At 35.3% G+C, this 21,273-nt stretch overlaps 1 protein-coding gene across 8 annotated transcripts; it reads right to left on the bottom strand.

The window, feature by feature from the left end:
• Window positions 1-5,562: 5,562 nt before the first annotated feature.
• On the bottom strand, window positions 5,563-14,585 carry LOC113754464 (mitochondrial inner membrane protease ATP23). 8 transcript variants are annotated; one of them, XM_027298882.1, is made up of 10 exons: window positions 14,286-14,585; window positions 11,651-12,721; window positions 11,096-11,377; window positions 10,738-10,815; window positions 8,451-8,489; window positions 7,853-8,105; window positions 7,563-7,684; window positions 7,151-7,288; window positions 6,937-7,020; window positions 5,563-6,130 (listed from the first exon to the last, which is right to left on the bottom strand). In XM_027298882.1, exons 6-10 carry the CDS (start codon window positions 7,959-7,961, stop codon window positions 5,996-5,998), a joined length of 588 nt encoding a protein of 195 aa, XP_027154683.1. In that variant the 5' UTR covers window positions 7,962-8,105; window positions 8,451-8,489; window positions 10,738-10,815; window positions 11,096-11,377; window positions 11,651-12,721; window positions 14,286-14,585; the 3' UTR covers window positions 5,563-5,995. The 8 variants fall into 8 exon arrangements, with proteins under 8 accessions (XP_027154683.1, XP_027154682.1, XP_027154685.1 ...); XM_027298888.1 differs by lacking the exon at window positions 8,451-8,489 and adding an exon at window positions 6,602-6,724 and having other exon boundaries at window positions 6,043-6,130; XM_027298881.1 differs by lacking the exon at window positions 8,451-8,489.
• Between the last annotated feature and the right edge of the window lie 6,688 nt (window positions 14,586-21,273).

The following is a 21,273-nucleotide window of genomic DNA, read 5'->3' as shown; positions in this document are numbered from 1 at the left end:
ACCTAGGAATATAATAAAATGATAAAGTTTCAATAAATTTATTTTCTGGGTCACAAGAATAAAAGTTAAAGTTGTATTACAATAACAACAAATCTTTCAAGTTTTATATAAAATAGCACTTACTTATACATCACAATTTTCATATATTAATACCTATGAATTTAATACAATGGTAAAGTTTTAATAAATTTATTTTCTGGGTCACAAGTATAAAAATTAAAGTTGTACTAACGTAGCATAATCTTTGAAAATTATAGTAAATTTACCCATATGTTAAGTTCCGTGACTTTCAAATATACTTTGTAGCATTTACATTATGGATTTGTATGCATATTTTTTATTGGCAAATGGTATGTAAATTATTATAAAATGTCATTTTATAATAATCATAATTTTTTATAGGTGAATGTTTTGTAAACTGCCAAAATTGTTAATTTACAAATGACTAAATCTTACTACGTTATGGCATATATTAGTCTAATCGACTAAAAAAATTACTGTAATCATATGTATGTTGATTGTTGATCTGAAATTTTCACCAGTATCACTATTTCCTTCATTACTAGTAGTTCTTCTAATCAAAGTAAAATAAAATCAAATATCTTTTCCTTTTGTATGTAGTAGTTATGTTTAGTAGAAAATTATTAAACCATTTTTACAATACATAATTTCTCCTGAAATTAGTAACATTTTCCATGACCTCTAACCTCATCAATAATACTAACCACCGACATGCAGATAATCTTAAGAGCAAAAGCCATCAATATGACAAAAAGAGAATATTTTCATGCTGAACATAAAAAAATTGCTATTCTACATAGAATCCAAAAAATTCATCATGAATAAGAATGAATTGCGAAGTTATCACATTTCTAATTTCATATGCATCCAGAATTTGACACAACATTACTTTAGAGGAACTATCCTTTTTTCACACCAAGGAACCAACCCCAATCTCCATGTCCATTTTATTTTTTTTCTTTAACTATTAAATGGTGTTAAAGTTGTTAGCAGTAAAATACTAAATAAATTTCATTCCATTTCAAGCTCTAGTTAATTGTATACTAATATTTTGTTACTAAAGGATTGTTTTGTTAACTGTTCAAGCTCTAGTTAACTGTAGTTACTAAAGCATTGTTTCGTTACCATAACAATTGTTACTAAAAGATTCATTACCATAACTATCTATTGAAAAAATAAACAACGGATAATGAATGAAATATATAGCATTCTTATTCTTCTTCTTCAGGTAGTTAAAGCATACATTGAGCGAGCAGGAGTACTAGAAAGGAGGAGCTAAGATTTAGGGAAAACATGGAAACTTAACCATTGAAAGAAAAGGAAAAACAAAAAAGGGCGCGCAGCGTTACAAATCATGGAAGTCCTCTGAAGGGAAAGGTCCGGAGTCCGTCAACAACTAGTAACGGGACTGGACTCAAATTGATGTTGTTCTGGTAATGATACAGTATAAACTATAAAGCTGAGGACACGTCACAATTCACGATCATGTTGCACTATCTAAAAACAAACGGTTGCATGAATTTGGAAAAATTAAACATCGGCAACCGCTAATCAAGCAACAAACTGCTTCATTTCTTGGAAAATCTTTTTCTTGCTTAAAAGTAGAAGAATCCAGCCACAGCGGCGGCACCAAGAGCGGCAGAGGCCTTCAAGGTGGCGGCTCCATTGCCCTTGGGTGTCTCAGCGGGTGTCTCAGCGGGTGACTGGGTTGGGGTGGCAGAGGTTGGTGATGGGGCATCGCTGGGTGGGGCAGGTGGCGATGACGCCTCAGGGGTGCTGGCCTCGGGTGCGGCAGATGGGGAGGTGGATGGGGCGTTGGAGCTGTGGGCCGGGGATGATGCCTTGGGAGTGGCTGCTGAGGGGGCCTTTGATGGTGCATGTTTGGCTGCGGATGAAGGGGCGGGGGATTTTGAGGGAGAGTGCGACGGGGCACTGCCAGGTGATGATTGGGCGGAGGCCAACCCAACAACGGCCACGAAGACGAGGGCAAGGACAACCAACTGGCGAGCCATTTTTTTTTTTGTTTTTTGGTAGTTGGTACCCTTGTTTATTTGTTTATAGCAGAAATTTTCAAATGATTTTTGCAAATTGCAGTACTTCTCTAGATTACTTAGAGAAACACTGCAGGGATGAAAGAATGAGGATGAAGGAGACTGAATGTGGATGCTTTTTATAGGTAAAACTGGCTGCGAATATGGTGGCGGGAAGGAATGGCGGACGGTAATGTTTGGACATTAATTGTTGTTTCTGAGGTTTCAAACAGAGCAAGTAACAACCGTTAACTGTTAGCGGCCTGTATTTGTTTCAGGAGCGCTAGAGAAATGGGCGTGCAATCCTTCTGACCGGAGCGAGTTTCAAGGCCAAGCAATTTGTGTGTGGGACTGTTTTGGCCTTTCCTTCGGGCTTCAGCTAGCTGGTGGTGGCCATGAATGCTGCATTTCGGACACTAAGAAACCTTGGAACCAAAAAAAAAATAAAAAAAATCTAATTGTTGTCTAATGGGCTGTAGGCCAAAAATTTATCGTTCTTCTAAATTAAGACACTTTTTTTTCATTTAAATTCTCTTTTACCTAAAACTAAAACTTGATTTCTTGATCTTCTTCTTAACCATGGCCAATTACTATGTCAATTGTCAAATAAACGCTAAATTACTTGGTTCGCACTTGTGCTGCGTGAATTTCTTTTCTTTTCTTTTCTTTTTTTCCAAGAAGCATAAATACTTATTATTTTTGCACACGAGCTAAACGACGGTGGGAAACTCCCCTGGCGCCTGGAGCTTAGGTAGCCATTTGATCACTACAAAGAATTTAAGTCTTCGTCGGCTATGAGATCAAGGGTTTAAATTTTGAGGGTCTAATTACGCAACGTATCTTCTGTTCCATATTCTGCCATTCTCTACCCCATATTTTTATTATATTACTATTTCTCCTTTACGAACATCATATTTTAATTTCTTTTTTAGTTTTTTTAAGATCTAATAACTATTAATTGAGTAAAAAATAAATACAACAATTTTAAACAAATAATATATAATAGAAAATTAAAACATACAGCAGAAAATTCATAAAAATCTCATTTTTTTATGCATTTTAATTTTTTGAGTTTGTTAAATTTTGTGTATTACTCTGTTAATAGTTATTGGATATTACAAAAATAAAAAAAATCTAAAATGTGATGTTAATAAAAGAGAAATAACGATGTAATAAAAAATGAGACAGAGAATGACGCAGAATATGGAACGAAAGATCCGTTGCAGTCCAATTCCATGAATTGAATTCTTTACCGAACCAAAAGAATTCTAATTCCAATTCCACAACTAAACCCTGGAAAACAGGTCTACACTTGGATCTTGTGGGTAAAAAATTAAAATCGGATCAACTATATAAGCATCCCTCTCTACATACTTAATTAACCATTCTTCCTCAGCTGCAATTGCTTTTGCTCTCCACCATCGCTTCCACCTTCACCCTAACTTTTTGCCACTTCCACCACCGTCTCCCCCATCGCTCTTTGCTTTACCCTAACTGGGTTCTTCAGTCCGGAAGGTAACAACTAAAGCTCACCCTTTTTTTACTTTGCAGCGATGAATATTGAATTCTGAATTTCTTTGACTGGCAAAATCTTTCTACAAGAGAGTGATTAGACGTCTTTCTTCAAGAGAATTTGGTTAATTAATAGGCTCTAGTGCTTAATTTGAGATGATTTCAGAAGTAAATTTCTGTTATTGCTGATTCAATCATGTTCTTGAAGTATGGAGGGTTGTAGCACTGCCAAATTCAGACGGTACAATTCATACCCCTAGAAATTTGAGATGATTTCAGTAGTAAATTTCTGGTATTGCTGATTATGGTTGCTGCTTCTACACAATTTCTATAAGATGGAACTTTGTATAATTCCAGCATTACCCATCCACCACTTACCAGTCTTCCCGAAGTTCCTTTCCACTTTTGCGGGTTGAAACAAATTTCTTTGAATTCGATTCCCTTTGCATGCCAAAATGTGGAAGAGAATGAATGTACGTGTCACCAAGAAATAGTTGAACATTCGCATCAGTGGAGACTTTTATTTTGTAGTGTGCAGTAGCAGTAGTTGATTCAAATATGGACTACTTACCTTTACTGCACACTTTTATTTCGTATGTGCATGCGACATTGCTTGATCACTTCGTGCCTTTCCAATTTTTTTAACCATGTCGACATTTTGGTAGTAAACAATTAGCTGATCTTGGACCAGCATTAAATAACAACGGACTAAATGGGCAAAACAGATATTCCGTTCTCCAGGATATTGGTGTACCTGTTTTGATAGGCTACTATTGTGGCTTTGTAGGTGGGCGGGCAGGCTTGGGAAATGTGGGGATGGTTTGCTTTATCATCCAGTTTTACCATTCTACTATTATAAATTGAATTTTTTGCTTCTGCCCATTTCGTTTGTAATAGTTTCATAAGAGGTTTATTGCTATTTAGTCAGTACATGTGAATCCATTTATAGTTCTAGCACAACCTTTACTACAGTTTTTAAGTTTGATTTTAAAGGACTGATCTGATATACGTTTGTTAAGACTGCTGTGTAAAGTAGTTAGAAGCCATGACCATTGTAGTTCAATTCTAAGTAAATGTCATGCGAATGGTGCCTGAGGACGATTGGTCAAACATGAGCATTAACCTTCTGCAATGAAAAAACTTGATGCATTCTTCTTTGTTAAAGACAAATCGGCTGTTTGCTGTTATAATCAACATAGATCTATGAAAGTTGACCCAAACTTCTATTTGTGTCAAATCCAACACCTAATTTGACAGGAAATAATGACAACTTTGAGAAAACTGGTTTTTGCTATGCTGTAAAAGAAAAGCATGTAAAGGGTTGTTTTTCACAATTTGCAGGTTGGACAAAAACTACGTATGTAGTGGTGAGTGGTGACTAGACTATGTTTGATTCATTCTGTAATTAAGATCAGGGGCAAACATTTGTCGCCTGATAAACTAATGGTCGATAACCTTTGTTACACATCCACGATCATCTGCTGCGAACCAATTTTTTGTAGCAACTTAGCGTTCGACAAAGTCTAAAATGCGAATATTCTTCACCAAGTAAAAGCTATTGTCCTCTCGAGCCCTCAATTTCATGTGCTTGAAGGTTGTCTACACCGTTAAGCATTTCAGATTGGTGAATGTAATCCGTCTCCACCTTAACGAGGTCATTCATAGATTAAATCGGCAAGAGAGCGATTGAACATACATAACTCATAATACACACAAGCATGCCAACTTGCCAACAACAGAATTGATCAGTAGCACCAGTTTAAATGGTAAGGAGCAATATCATTTGATCTAACACAACATCCACGAATAATCTCACTCTGGCTTACAAATTAACAAAATTCCTAGCTCAAACTTCATTCACAACGTAAATTTCCGTTGGCGGACCTACACACGCATAGAGGACAATATCTACAAAGGTTATGAACTCAGAACTAATGGTAATTCAGAGAATATGTGTAAAATTAGTTAATAACAGCAAATTTCTGTGTGGATAGCAAAATCTCAAGAATGCTTTGATGCTTCTTCAGGCCTCAGTTAAATAATTACACGAACAATTTATAGAAAACGAATGTTTTGTCTTATATGTATTTTCTGTGATCCAAAACAAAACTCTGTAATGACATTCTCTACTTAAAAGCGAGAATCCAGTAGGACAAGATAACTAACCACTGAGCCAGCCACCAAAAAGGGACTAAAGGTTGGAGGTTCAAATTCCACTTGTAGTGAAAAAATTCAAAGAAAGTGTCAGAACATCCTTTTGGTTTAGTTAGGTTCTTATACCTGCTAGTCCCTTGTGCATAGCCTCTTTAGGTTCCCCTCCAACTCAAGATTATGATAGATTAAAAAAAAAAAAATTAGGCAGGATAACTGTTTCTTCAGGACAGTTGGCGTGCAGCTTAATTTCCTCCGAACAAGTAGCAATGGTAAATATATCAAGGAGCTCTGTCAAACGGCTTAGTGTCGTTGTAACAAACATCCCAAACAGCTTCCATGGCATCTTTAGCAGCCGCTTCGGAGCAATATGGATTAGCCATCACAGATTTCATTACTCTTCGTCTCACACAATCCTTCACATGTCAGAAAGAAAACAGCAGGAGAAAGATTTTACTAATGGAGACAAAGTAGTGGTATCAGCATTTACGTCAAAAAAGTTGTTGGATGAAATATGAGCTCATGTTAGTGCAGATTTAAAGCCCTCCTCATCAACAATAACAAGTAGACTGATGAAGACACTTGCACTGATAAACAATAAAAAGGCAAAGAATGCTCCATGAAACTAATCATTTGGAGGTGACTAAGAGGACAGCACATATGAACCTAAACAGGATACAAATGGGAGTTTGTGCAGCTGACTAAGAAGACATAGCATGTGTACCTATACAGGATAAGAATGGTGTATGTCCTTTGCAATTGGCCCTATCCTTGCCTAAAAATGCTAGTGATCAAAGTAAACTAAGATACGAAAGGGATAATCTACTAGAAAGAGTCATTTCCTGTCATGATGTCATGGAAGTATAGTATATTGCGATAGTGGATACCATGTAGACATTTTATGCCATGACTGATACCAGAATCATCTTTCATGAGAATAGGGGAAAGGCTTGTTTCTTCGAAAATGGACATAAGAACTTCCAACTATCAAAAGCCCAGCAAACCGAAACCTTGATGGAAAAAGTGACAAAGTAATTAGGGATGGAAGAAGACTATAACTAGAGTAACTGAAAAAACTTGCTTCCCAATAAGGTCCAAGAAAAGGAAGCAAAATAAGGTTCATGACTTGTACAATGTAGATATTGTAATGGATACGCATCAGTAGCCAAACAAAGAGCATCTACAGTCAGAGCATAAGAAAGCTTAATTGAGCAGAACTTACCTGTTCATGACCTCGTACCTTCATAAAACCCCGTAGAAACTCACGCTTGTAGTGACAATCACCACTGAGATGGCCAGCACGAATCTGCCTCAGAAACAAGAACAAAACAATTAACATGAAGCAATATGCATAGAAAGCACAAAAATCAAGACTTTCAATAAAATACACATACACAAAGAGAGGGAAAGGGGGAATGAAGGGAAGGGAACCGTACCTCACTGCAAGCATGGTGAGCACAATTAGTCCAGTCCAAGTTAGCAGCTCGACAGTCATCATATGCATGAATCAGCTCATGGATCACCACTTGGTTCACCTCATCTTGAATGTTCATGTGATTACTACATACCATTATCTTCAAAAAAAAAAAGCCATACTCCATAAGCTGATCGTATTACTTATTTAGCTTATGAAAATCACTACACGAAGAACCAGTAGAGGCTGAACTGAACTCCTGCAGTCCCGTCCATTTCTTTCCGGCAAAATAAAGGGGGAAAAAAAAGACAATAAATACAAGTTGAAACTAGAAAGAAATACTAGTAGAAGGAAATAATGTTGCAGATGTACTACTACTTCCCAGTATTGCTAAGTATAAAGAGCGTCAGAGTTAAATAAAAGAAAAGCAATACCCCTTCGCCACGAACGTAACCGCCAGCGATCTGCTTATCACAATGGACAGCCCGTATGAAGTTGTCCCCGAACCTACATCCTGATTTCTCCATTTGCTCTTTCAGGAATTTCACCATCGGCGCTGTCAATTCGATTTTGAGCATCTCACATCACATTATCAATTTCACATTTTAAAACAAAAAGCAACCCAAAAAAAATGAGAACCATAAACCCTAAAATCTTGCTGCTGCAGCAGCAACAAAAATAAATAAATAAATAACACGAGATAAGAAGAATTAAAAAAAAATACTTCTGAGGCTTCTTTGTATCATGTCTTCGCATTCCTTCTCCGTAAGGCCTCCGCCGCGAGTGGTCGACGATAATGAGCCGGCAGCTTGCAGATTGGGCCCCTCTTCCATTGTTACTCTCTTCCTTTGGGCTTTCCAGGCAATGGGGCGGACTCTCTTGTTTTTTTTTTATGGGGGTAATTTCAGAAACCTCCCTTGAGGTTTCCGACAATTTCACTAGCCTCCCCTAAAGTTTGTAAAATTACACAAACCTCCCTTGAGATTAAGATTTTGATAACAAAGTTAGTCTAATTAGAAAAAGTAACATTAAAAAAGTACTTTAAAGAGATAGATGAAACTTTTATTCCATAAATACCTCTTATGCATGTATACAAGTCGTATTAATAGAAGAATAAAAATAATTAAAAGTTAGAAGCAATTAATACATATATTTAACCACTCAAAAAGTTCACATCTAATAAAATAGACAATACAAATAAGTAACAAAGCTACACAAATGATTACCAAATTCAGTAAAACATACTAGTCATCTCTTTTAACTTAATGTTTGCTATGATTCTTGTGATTTTGAACAGGAATATTTTCAAGAACAAAACAAACCTCAGGAGATTCAGGTGCTATTCCAATGAAAGAATGCCACTGTTCAGAAGAATCACAATTTATAATTGATTAGATTATTGGATAAATTAGCTATTTTGTCTAACATCTTTACAACAGTCACTTGCAAAAAAATGCACAAAAACTAACCAGAATTTTCATGAAAATTTTTTAAAGTTTAGCATGTATTTCATGTAATAAACCAGGACCGAGAAAAGTATGGCCTCTAATGACTAATGATGTACCGATGTCCGCATAACCAAGCCCAACATCTTTGATGCTTCAAACTAATATGCAAGCTCAAGTGCTTCATGCCCAGAGCCCAGATTAAGGTAGTTCAGATACAAGTCAAGTGTAAATTTTTCCCAGCTACATATATAGCATGGTAAATTATATCCCCAGTAATTGCTATACTACTCTGAATGGAGCACTGATGTACATAGAAAATATACTTAGAAAGCTGACCACTATAGTCATTTTAGTGTTGAAGAATTGTGGTAGCTTGATCTGATTGATCAAATGACTACCTTATGAAATTATGCAATATAGGAATTAGGAATCCCCATTTGAGCAGGAATGCTGTTATCAATAACCTTCACAGCTTTGTGAATTTGATTGGCTTGTGGCACAAGTGCTTTCTTGACTTCTCAGAAAGGCCTCCAGAAAAAAACACATGAGAGTAGTAGTCACCACTTTTCTTCCTTCAGCAGAAATCCTCCTAAATGACCCTAAACCCATCGACTATCCTGACATGCTTCCTTTTACAGCATAACAAAAATCAGTTTTCTCAAAGTCGTCATTATTTCCTGTCAAATTAGGTGTTGGATTTGACACAAATAGAAGTTCGGGTCAACTTTCATAGATCTATGTTGATTATAACAGCAAACAGCCGATTGTCTTTAACAAGAAGAATGCATGAAGTTTTCTCATCGCAGAATGTTAATGCTCATGTTTGACCAATCATCCTTAGGCACCATTCACATGACATTTACTTAGAATTGAACTACAATGGTCATGGCTTCTAACTATTTTGCCACAGTAGTCTTAACAAATGTATATCAGATCACTCCTTTAAAATCAAACTTAAAAACTGTAGTAAAGGTTGTGCTAGAACTATCCATACGCTAAGCCAAGCCTCAAATTCTCATCACAAATGACCTGCAGGGAGAGAGTAATTCCTGCATCTAAATATTAGAGATTCACAAACATGCTCCAGCAAACCATTTTTGCCACACACTATTCTCTATTTACATCACTTTCTGCATTCTAACTATTAACTGCACCGCCCATAGACATCTAATTCTGCCCAGGCACAAATGCCAAAACTGAAATGGAGATAGAGCACAATTGATGAACATAGTAAGAGACAACAACTGCAGCCTCGTGTAATGAGAGAATATTTAAAGAGAGAAGTATGTAATACAACAATCTTCTTTGCAGTTGTAAGTTGCATAAGATACTTGCCATTTGAAAAAGATGCACATTCTTTTTGGCCTATTTGAACCAAAATAATTATGCACAAAATTCGTGGCAAAACTAACAATATTTTGTTTGATGTCAAACAGCCAAGGCTCAAATTCCCTCCCCCCCCCCCCCCCCCTTCCTCAACCAACAAAAAAATAAATTTCATAGACTTTCATTCTTGGCTATAGAAAGTATTGAAAAAGACATAGTGAAAAGACTTGGATTCAATTCCTATTCCTACATATACTGTTTTTGATTTACTATATTCACTTTCAGGTTGTTCGTCCACCTATCTTATGTTGGTATTTCATTGCTCTTAATCAATCCTTCAATTTTTCATTTAAAACGTCATATCCTTGGAACTTGTGTTTGGGATAAATGACTGATGACATCATATATTATATAGCTAAAATCATTATTTCATCCAAAATGCTGCCAACTTGAAGAGTCAGAAATATATTCATGCTAATACGATATTGTCCTCTTGACATCTTAATTCTTAGCACAAAATACTGCACGACTATCAATATAACTTTTCACCATAAGAAAGGAATTATCAACCGATGGAAGTTTCATGCCTAAGATAACTCTATTTGACATATCTGAGATAATCCAAAATCCAGATGATAGTTATATGCTTGTGAAGTATGAAGCCATAGGTTGATAATATCAGTTTCGACACTGAAGACCAAATAAGCTTTAGCATTTAAAAAAATTTGAGATTTCAGAAACATAGCACTTTAAATTACACAAATTTAAAACTCGCAAGTTTAAATCACTGAAGACCAAATAAGCTTTAGCATTTAAAATTGGCAAGTTTACTTACCAATCTTGAAGGTCAATTAAGAATCACTGAATCACCAGAGGCAGCTTGAAGCGCATGCACTACTGAGATTTTCAAACCCTGCATAGATCATACCAAACTACTTTAGCGCATAAATTGGTCAGAACACAAATCGTGGGATTAAACATTCAATCAATTACATACATTTATTCACACACAGGTAAAGCTTCAGTATGTGTTTAGATGGTCATTTTTAGGCATTATTTCTTAAAGCTGCCTAATTCCATGGGCAATTCATATCTGTGGCAAAACTGTTTTCGCAGACAAACTTCAACATTATACTGAAAAAGAAGTACTTTTTGAAAAAGGAAGAGTAAGAAGAGTGAAGAAGCGTACAAACCTTGCCAATCTCACAAACGATGGTAGCCAGGAAGAGGGAGGGATCAAGCAGTATTGAACAGTGGCAAAAGATTTTAACCACTAATAACACGAGATGGTGGAGGAGGTAGAAGGCGAGGGGCGGGTGTATACCAAGCGCTTGTGAAGGAAGAGGCTACCACCTACGCTTATGCCCAAGCGAAGGATGCCAAGTGTCAAAAAAATCAACTAACACTTACTGGGAAAGATGTCCAAATACTTAAAATTTGCTGGGGCTTGCACCAATATACCTACCAGCTAGAACCTAAGAACAATCAAGTGAAAGTATGCTCAATATTCAAAATACAAATTGACAAATAGCTAACACGCACAGTAATTAGTAGATCAAAATCTTCAATCTTACAACCAAGAAGCTACAAGAATTACAAAAAAAAACAAAAAACAAGTACTCTTAAACAACTACATCAGTGAAATTCATATTCAGAAGAAGATAATTGTAACAAAAACAAAGAGTGATAGCAGCAAACATGGAATCAAAATTCAGCCTTCAAAATGAAGATTAGATATACACAAATACCTCATCAATAGTATATAGAGAAACCTCTCTAAATCCTTTTGCTTTATGCTGGACCATCCACCGATTGGATTAACAGAGAAACCTCATCTCTCCCCTCCCGACATACCTTGCAAATAAACGGGCCTAAATGGAAAACACAGAAATTCAGGTAGCCTCAGGTCCACTACATCAAAGTGGGAAGAAAGCCTGACGTGGCTGATAGAATGCTCTAGAGTAGGAGTGGGAGTGGAAGAAAAGATTAGGTTAAGAATTAGAGAATTGGGAAGCGGGGGGCGGGGGCCAAATTGTGTTGAAGCAGGGCAGCGGGACAGAAAGTGGAGATGGCAAAGCGACGGAGAGGAAAAGGGAAAGAGAAGAGACACAAATCTGCCCAAAAACCATTCAGCAAACAAATGCCGCCAGAGTTCAGCAAAATTACAAAGTAACCGGTCCAAACTCCCAATAAAAAGCCACGAAAAATTCCTCTAAATTACCAGCAAACCGATCCCATCCCTAACCAAACACCCCTCAAATTGATCAATATTATGGTAATAACCGGTCCACAATCAATGAGAATTGCAACCGTAGCCGAGCTTGGTACTTTTATATCCTGTAAGATATGGGTTCATTGATTTTTCTTTTCTTTTTATTGTTTTTCTATTAGGCTGGCATTTCAATAAAATTGTGATGGTATTTTTGGGATTCTAAACCTGGGATCAAATTCGTACATTGGAAGGCTCGAAGGTTTTTTGTGCGCGCATGCATGACAATCCAAATGTCTAGTTATCAATCTTTAACGTATACTAGACCAGAGAGCTCTGAAAACTATTTCCAGAACTAGACTAGAGAGCTCTGAAAACTATCACATATACTTGACTTCAGCTCATGCCATATCCTATTATTATTTGTACAGCAGGAAGAAAGATGAAGCATATTCGTGACAAGTGCAAAGTACTGCACAGTAATGCAGGCAGCTTAATTGAATGGCTGCTGAATGTTTTAATCAGCACTAGTTAAAAAACCACCAGTCTAAAGGAAGGTTCAGCGTAAGCAAGCCTATCACACAGAAGCGAACGAGTCAACAGTAATGACCTGTGAAAGAAACAACATACACACCGTGTAAAAAACAAAATCAACCTGAAAATAACTGCTAAAAAATTACTACAACCAAAAGGATTGAAATGAAAATAAAAAATGGGAGAGATACAATCCAAGTACATATTGCCAAGGAAATCCTTTCTATGGAATAATCTGTTTGTCAAATCCTATAATTTTTGTCTGACTTTGTTATCAGGATAAACAGATGACAATAATCAAGACCTCAAAGATAGCCTTGGAGTTTATGTTTGCATATCTGACCATGGGTAATGTTTGAGCTGAGTCACAGCAGATATACTTAGAGCTATACCGCATGATTGTCACTTTAATAATATCCCAACGTACACAGAAGGTGAAAACATTAAGCTTTTGAATTCTAGGGGAAAAAACAAGATTTTCAGCAATTCACAATAAAATCTCAACTTGAACATATTGCACACTGTACTATAACATGCTGGTTCAGCATAACTCTTCACTTAGAACATTAAGCACTTTTATATAATGTCATGAATCTACTGAAGTACAATAAAATTTTATAAATGAGAAGCATTCTTTTTGAATATTCCAACTGTCAAATATGTTTTGATCAAATCATCATGAGTATTATAGAATAACTTGATGAATATGTAAACCACAACTAAATAAGCAACATGCCTATGTGCCTAAAATGGTCTTCGCTATTCACAATGTCAGTTAGAAAACCACGCCCCAACAGATGATACGATGCAACGGGTTTGACTTCTGTTTTCCCAACAAAAAGTTTCATGCTACCATCAAGAGCCCGATCTAAGGCTTAGTTGATTCAAAGAGAAAATGAAAGGAACAGGGAGATTACTTCCAGCCTACATCTTTAAAATTTCTACCACTCAAAAAGCTTACATGAAGTTCCATTTGCTCAATATAAGGTATCTTCTTTAGTTTGCAATCCAAACTAACATCATTAGACCTGGCAAAAGAAGCCCAACTTCTTATCCAAATGCCAAAATTCGAGAAGCTAGTCCACATTTCAGTGTATACAATATACTGGAAAGCCCTCTCATGTAGTTCAAAAAGGTTCTCTTCACATTATCTCCCCTTTTTGCAGTGTTGCTCCTATAAACATTACAACAACCTCCCTCTATAGCATATGTACAGATAATCTCAGCATCGCAACCAATTTCTTTAATGCGACACAACTCAGGAAGGAATATGCTAATAAGCTACCAGTAGCCAGTTTCAACTACTGTAATAAACCAAATTCGCACCAACTGAAATCAGAGGCACATATATACAGGAGTCCTAGACTAAACCACAATAAATTACCACATATATAAGTAAACAAATAAACAAAGAACACATTTAGCTGGAAAAAGCACTATAATATCCCAAACCCACACACTGTAATTTTTACACAGAAATCACACAAATTAAAGCAAATAAAATTAAAAAAAAAAAACCTAATACAATCCATTAGCTCGCTCGAGGAAAGTAATTACGCTAAAATTTAACGTAAAAAAGAACAAAATAAAGAGAAAAATAATGTGATTAAAGCTCGGAAGTAACAATTTTGACAAATTACCTCTCTTATATCTCTGAATTTCTGAGTAATCTGGCAGAAAAAAGCGATGAAAAAGCTGGAAAGAAAAGGTTGGGAATCCAATTGATCGGGAAGTCTCGAGTCTCATAGAAAATAGGGGGCCGCATGGATATGAGCGCGGGGTTTATTTATATGTATGGGCTTCGGCGGATGGGAAATTCTAAGCTAGATCGTCTACGGCACTGGTGCGGTGGAAGTTACTGGTTGATGTGCTGATTATCAAAATCGCTGATGAAATTGAGCCGGTTCTGGAATTGATGTGTTGATCGGACGGTTGTGATTTTTGTGATTGTGGAGTGGAGAATTTTGTTTGCAGTCAAATTGATGGGATGGTTTCTTTGGGATGAAGATTGAAGAGTTAGATGGGCCGACTGGGAAGTGGAAGGATTACCAGGTCAGCTGGAGACGTGGCCGAGGGTTCAGTAATATGGCGTCCAAGTCAGCAAGAGAGTTGGGCAGGTTTTGGTTTGGGCTTCTCAATGGACCTCGCCCTGAAGCCCATTTGCCCATGTCCAACAAACAAAAAAAAAAGCTCCAAACGCGCAATTTAACACGGTGACACTGGGAAGAGGGTTAGATTGGATGGTAAATTGGGAGTAATGATAACTAAAAGAATCTGGATTCTTCCACTCTTATATATATACTAGGTGGTGAGACCCCGCGTTTGACTCGGGGTGCCCCTATTAGGGGTTATCGGTTGTATTTTTTTTGTATATGTCTATGAATTATTTTTGTTTATTGTAGTCGTTCATTATAAATTTTATATAATTTAATAAAAGCAGTGTTGGTTTTTACGTTATTTTCTGCTGAATTTTTATTAGTTTGGGTGGTTATTTTCATGGTTGAGTTTGTCGGTTTGGTGTGCATTTAATTAAGTAGTGTATATTTGTTGGAAATTAATTTTTTTTGTATTGTGTATTCAGCGTGAAGTTTGTAAAATATTTTGTTAGAATTGCGTTTGTTATTTTTTTTGTTAAATGTAGTGGTAATTATAATGTATATAATATTTTTTTTGTCTTGGTTATATGTAAATAGGTTTTTGATTGCTTCGAGAATGTTATTGTTTATCTTATGATAAACAATGTCGTCGTTTGTTTTTTGGATGGATTTGGCAGTGTTTGTTTTTGAGCTCTAAGTTTGTGTGGTAGGTATCCGAAGTTGCAGTATCAAATGATTGATCAATGGAATTATTGGTTTCTTGTTTGTTTTGGTTTTGATTTGTAATTTTAATGGTTTTGTTTGTATGTTTTGTTGAATGTTTGTATTATATATTTAATGGCTTTTGTGATTGATATATACTATATTGTGAAGATAATTAATATGATTATTGAAATTTGTGATTAACAATTAACATAATGTGATCTAAATATATGAACAGGTTTTTCATGAGCAAGTTCTAAATTCTTCAATGAGATTGGGAGTAAAGATTTGTACATAGTAGCTATTGTCGTCTAGAAGTGTAAAATAATATTTAGTTTCCTTCTCATAGAAAATGTTTGTCGGTAAATGTAGCCCAGCCAGTTGTAACATAGGGCTCTTCGGTGTTAAATGTCGAAGTTTTTCTATCACATTTGCAGGTGATTGTGTCGGCTCTATTTACATGGAGGTGAGATTGGGATATTATTTCCTGGGAGCATCTGTAAAAGAAAATTGGTTTAGTTTGTATATTATATATTAGTGGGTATATAAGTGGGATGTGATACCGAAATTTTTTTACCATGCATTCTAAATCTTGTAATGTAAGGATGATGTAAAAAGCGAATTGTGTCAGCAATTTTTCTTCATGTCTGAATAACACTAGTTAACTTGTTTGGATAGGGTATTATTTGAAATATTATTTGGAATAAATATTGTAGCATTTTTTGTGATGTGATATATGTGAGATAAAAAGGTGGTTGGGAATATAAAAATGTGGGTTGAAAAATGTGTTTACGATGCAAGCGAAATATTATTTGGAATAAATTCACTATCCAAACAAACCATAGCAAAATGGTTTGGTCACTTCAATTTGTATTGTAATAAATTTTAAATGTGTGAGCTCTATGAAAATTCACAAAGAGAACAAGGAATACTAATCTGACGTGCTAGAATGTTGATTGTTCTGAAGGAGTATGTTCCACTCGTAATCAGTAAGACAATTGTATTTTCCATATATGCTTACTCTAAATACCGTGCTACCATTGTGAAAAAAGTGTAGCATTAATCCATCTTCAAGCCGATGATCTTGTATGAATTTTGTCCTACCGGATAAGTTAAAGCTTGTATCAAGTTTGATGAACCAAGTGCAATTTCCATTGCGGAGGATCACAAGAGAGGAATCTTTTCTTTTTTGGATGTTTATGCTACAGTTCATTATATTTTATTATATGGTTACGAGACCAACGTTTTGTTAAATGAATAAAAAAAAATCCATTAGAAGAGCAGGGGAGTGATTTTAGTAGAAGTAGCTAATATTTGTAGAAAGGGATAATTGCATAAATCTCCCCAGAGGTTTCTGACACTAGCACTCACCTTTCCCGTGGTTTAAGAAATAGCAATTGACCTCTTCTAGGAGGAAATTGGGGCCTATCGCTAACAAAAGATTGTGAAAATTTATTTTTATACCATAATTATTTGGAAAAATCTAATGAACGAATTTTGCAAAAGAAACCGTGTTTCTTGTCAACAAATTAAGTAACTAATTAAACCACCTGTAAGTGGTGCTTTCACATATTTAATTTATATTAAATACAAAATCTACCAGTTTCTCTTTTGTAAAAATATTAGTGTAACATTTCTTGAATTTTACTTACAAATATTAACGTATTTAATATAAATTAAATAATTCAAAGTAAAATACCCATAAATAGCTAGTACTTTGTTCATGTAATGAAGGAAACTGGTAAAGAGCCTGTATGCTATGAGCAATTTCTTTGTTTTACTTTCACGTATTTAATTTATGTTAATTACAAAATCTACCAGTTTCTCTTTCGTAAAAATATTAGTGTAACACTTTTTCAATTTTAGTTATAAATATTTATGTATTTTACATAAATTAAATGATTCAGAGTAAAATACCCATAAATAGCTAGTATTTTGTTCATGTAATGCAAAAAATCCATAAAGAGCTTATGGGCAATATCTTTTTTTTACTTTCACATATTTAATTTATGTTAAATGCAAAATCTACCAGTTTCCTTTTCGTAAAAATATTAGTGTAATACTTTTTCAATTTTAGTTACAAACATTTATGTATTTAACAGAAATTAAATCATTCAGAATAAAATGCCCTTAAAGAGCCGATACTTTGTTCATGTAATGGAAGAAAGTCATAAAAAGTTAATACTTTATGGACATTTCTTTTTTTAAAAATATTTAATTTATATTAAATAGATAACCTACCAGTTTCTTTTTGTAAAAATATTACTATAACACTTTTTAAATTTTACGTACAAACATTGATGCATTTATCATAAATTAAATGTTTGAAAGTACAATACTCATAAAGAGTTGGTATTTTGAATAGGTAATACCCATTTGCCTATAAATTACACCTCTTGAAGTTTATTAATCCCTCACGGGGCGGGTGTCCGCTCAATTGCTATCCCTACAAATGTAGTTGGTTTTGGTGTTATTTAGTGGAAATGTACACACAAGTATCCCCTGTTGAATGAGATGAGATTTAAATTTTTTGATATGCACATATCAATTTATGTGCCTGTCTTGGGGCTGTAAATTTTTGTTCTGCTGATTTGGTAGAACCATTTAACTGTAAAATGTCTTCGTTTGGGCTTTTATTGTAGTTGGAAATAATTATGGCTATATTTGCATTTATTTTGGTAATTTATTTTTACCTTCTTTTTATTCATCTAGAACGCCCAAAACGAATGCAATATATAAAAGAAGTGTACTATTTCTCACTTGAATATCCAAGTACAAAAGCACATAAAATAGCATTGACAATTATGCTGTATCATAAAATTTCCCTCAAAAGGAAAAGAGAGCTGCAAGTTTGAAGATTTGAATTTGGAATCCAAGAATTGAGAGATTAAACAAATGGATGAGTGGCTGACATCGAGAGAATGGTCTGCACCACAAAAAAGACACTTAGTGAAATGCCAAAAAGAGGCGCAAATGTGGAATAAAAAGACTACAAAAGACAAAATCAAAAGGAGAAATTGCAAGGAAATCAACCGAAAAGGGATTAATTGGAATGAATTAGCAAAAATACGAAAGCACCCCACAAAAGTACACATTATTTAAGGACAGTGGGTCACTCGTGGGGAACAAACGGATCAGGAACATGTGGAGAATATAGCTCCCAAAGTGCAAAAAGACCAATATGTCCAAAATTCACACAAATATAACAGGATAACCAAGATGAAAGGGCAAGATGGTCCAAAAGAAAATTAGCAAGGAAAAATGAACAGCAGCAAAACAAGTCCCATGTAACACTGCAGCTACAAAAAGATCATGAAGGACAAAATAACCAGTGGAATCACAATATAATCGAAAAAATCAATTGAAATTCACTATTTCTCAAGGCTGTTGACGCCTTATGTAAAGTAGAGACACGTAAATCAAATCCTAATCAATTTCTTTTTTTAATAAGACAAAAGAAAGTACGCTAGCTACCTCCTTCTGGCTTTACTTTTCATCGTACCCTGGCTGCTAAAGTAATGATCTTAAAATTGCACGTGATTTTTTTTTAAAAGAAAAAGAAAAAGAAAAAGAGGGGGGAGGGGGGAGGGAAAGGGAAGCAATTGTACACATTTCCTAAAGGAGATTTTGCTCTTAATACAGATTATACAGAGGCATTCGGATCCGGTTATGGAAACATGCAAAATTTTCTTAGGCTGGACGGAGACTAGCCCTCAAGTCCAAACTAGGATCTAACTTTCTAGTCTTGAGAGAGACTCTTCCACGAGTGCTCATCTAAACGACGGGTACTGTGCCAATGTCGAATCGGAATAAGGTTGAATTGGATGATAAAAATGAAAGAATTTTATACATAATAATTAATGATATTGAGTTTAAAATCTTTCATTTATTTTTTTAAAAAAATTAATTACCAAATCATCTATCTTCATGGCTGTCTCTTTGCATCCGTCAAATCAGTCGAGTAGAGTCGAGTAGCAGGATGCTGGGCCTGCTTTCCTACTTGTGGATTTTCATTTGGTCCGTTCCTTGCATGACTACCAGGTCTAGTTCACTCAAAACGCAGAGTAGGTTATCCTTACGCAGGTAGCATTCATTTTGATATCCATATAAATTTAGAAGTTTATATGTATAGAATTTCTTGAAGATTTTTTGTGGAGCCAAATAATTAAACATATAAAGTAAATTTTAAAAATCTTTAGAATTTTAGGAAAAGAAAAGATGAATTTTTAAAACTTGAGAGGACGTAACACCACCCCCCCTCCTAGTTCGGTCCTTAAATGTGGGAGCTAATTGTTCTTATTATTTACTGCAACATTTTTTTTGGTTATGATAAAAACGTGTGTAATGAATGAAAATGTTTTCTAATAATAGATACCATTGGAATCTTTTCGTGCTAAATATTTTAAAAGCATATTATAAGGCTAAATCATCTGATCAAGTACGGGATATGCCTCCAAAAAAAAATTTTGGATGCATAATTATCCTTTTAAGTGAAAAAGATAAGTAGCTTAGTGCATAAACTTGAAAAAAGTTTACGGAGTCGGGAAGGGTCATTTAAGGAAGAGGGGAATAAAAGTTTTTGTGTCCACAATATTGGGGGAAGAGTTTGGAAGCACCATGAAAGAAAGAAACACAGAAAGACAAACGAGAGAAAAAAAAAATTAGAGCGGGGGTGGGGCTATTTGTGTACGGAGCTGATATTTCCGCAGCTATAATGTTAACTCCACAACAAATTTTACCGCAATTGACAAACTTACCCCTCTCATAACTCGACTCTCACATTTTAGTCAAATCTTAGGGGGCTCAACACTAAATTGGACAGAGTATTATTTAAAATAATTACTATAATGTATATAAGATAAAAAATTTATTAAAAATATAAAAAAATAAGTTACAAATATACTTATGATACATATAAAATATTATTTTAAAAATTTGCTATCCAAACATCAGCATAATTAGCAACATCATTATATGAGCTCAAGAGTTTGGTGAATTGGATGCCATATGTAATGAATTGGAAAAAAAAAAAAAAGAGGGTACAGAAATGCATTAGGGATCCATGTCCCTTCCAACAACCGCCATGGTGTTCATTTGCCACTCAAACTGTACATAATCTCTTCCTCACTTTCCTCCGTCCATGCCTCCCCTCCCCATCCCTCAATTCTGTTTCTTTCTAAACCATGATAAAATATTGAGTCCGATAGAGATAAAAGAAAAAGAAGAAGAGTATTTTATAAAGGGCGAAATTAGAAGAGAGATAGTGTTACGTCTTCCTATCAATTCAAATTTTTCCTGAGATATCTGTCTATTACACAAAATTTGTCTAGCGTGTCTTATCCTTCAATGTATTTGACAGATTATTATTGTACGGGATGAAATTAATCCAATAGACACTCTCACATAGCAAGTGCGAGTTACCTTGTCAACAAAAAAAATTAGAAGAGAGATAAGTACGAGTTGGTTGAGGAAATTTAGATCATAAGTCGGGAAAGTGACGAGTGGTGGCGGTGGAAAAATCAAAATTTGGTGTGGAACCAGAAATTAGTGTTGACCTGTTAGTACAGCCTTTTTGTCAAGTAACTTACATATATGCTGTGGAATTAAAATTACGGCCGTGGCATTATCATTTGCCATTTGTATAGAGGAGATCGCCAGCTTTAACAGGACACCACATTGATTCTCACGATACATGTGTGGCTTCTCCGCCCAAATGAACCTCTACCTTCCCATTTATTCCTTCGGATCCTCTCCTCCATTGCTAGTACTTCCTCACTACACTTCTCCACCTCCTCCTCCTTCCCTTCCCCCCCCTCCTCTCTCTCTCTCT

Source organism: Coffea eugenioides, chromosome 11 (assembly GCF_003713205.1).
Source record: "Coffea eugenioides isolate CCC68of chromosome 11, Ceug_1.0, whole genome shotgun sequence".
NCBI lineage: Eukaryota > Viridiplantae > Streptophyta > Magnoliopsida > Gentianales > Rubiaceae > Coffea > Coffea eugenioides.
The sequence above is the reverse complement of the archived record's forward strand: the minus strand, read 5'-3'. Positions and strand labels throughout refer to the sequence as shown.

Excerpts from the sequence above, each read along its gene's own strand:
- LOC113754464 (XM_027298882.1), bottom strand. The coding sequence starts at position 7,961 with ATGGAAGAGGGGCCCAATCTGCAAGCTGCCGGCTCATTATCGTCGACC. Across the intron at positions 7,685-7,852 it reads GATACAAAGAAGCCTCAGAA|CGCCGATGGTGAAATTCCTG; the intron begins GTATTTTTTTTT and ends TCGAATTGACAG. Across the intron at positions 7,289-7,562 it reads GTTACGTTCGTGGCGAAGGG|ATAATGGTATGTAGTAATCA; the intron begins GTATTGCTTTTC and ends TTTTTTTTGAAG.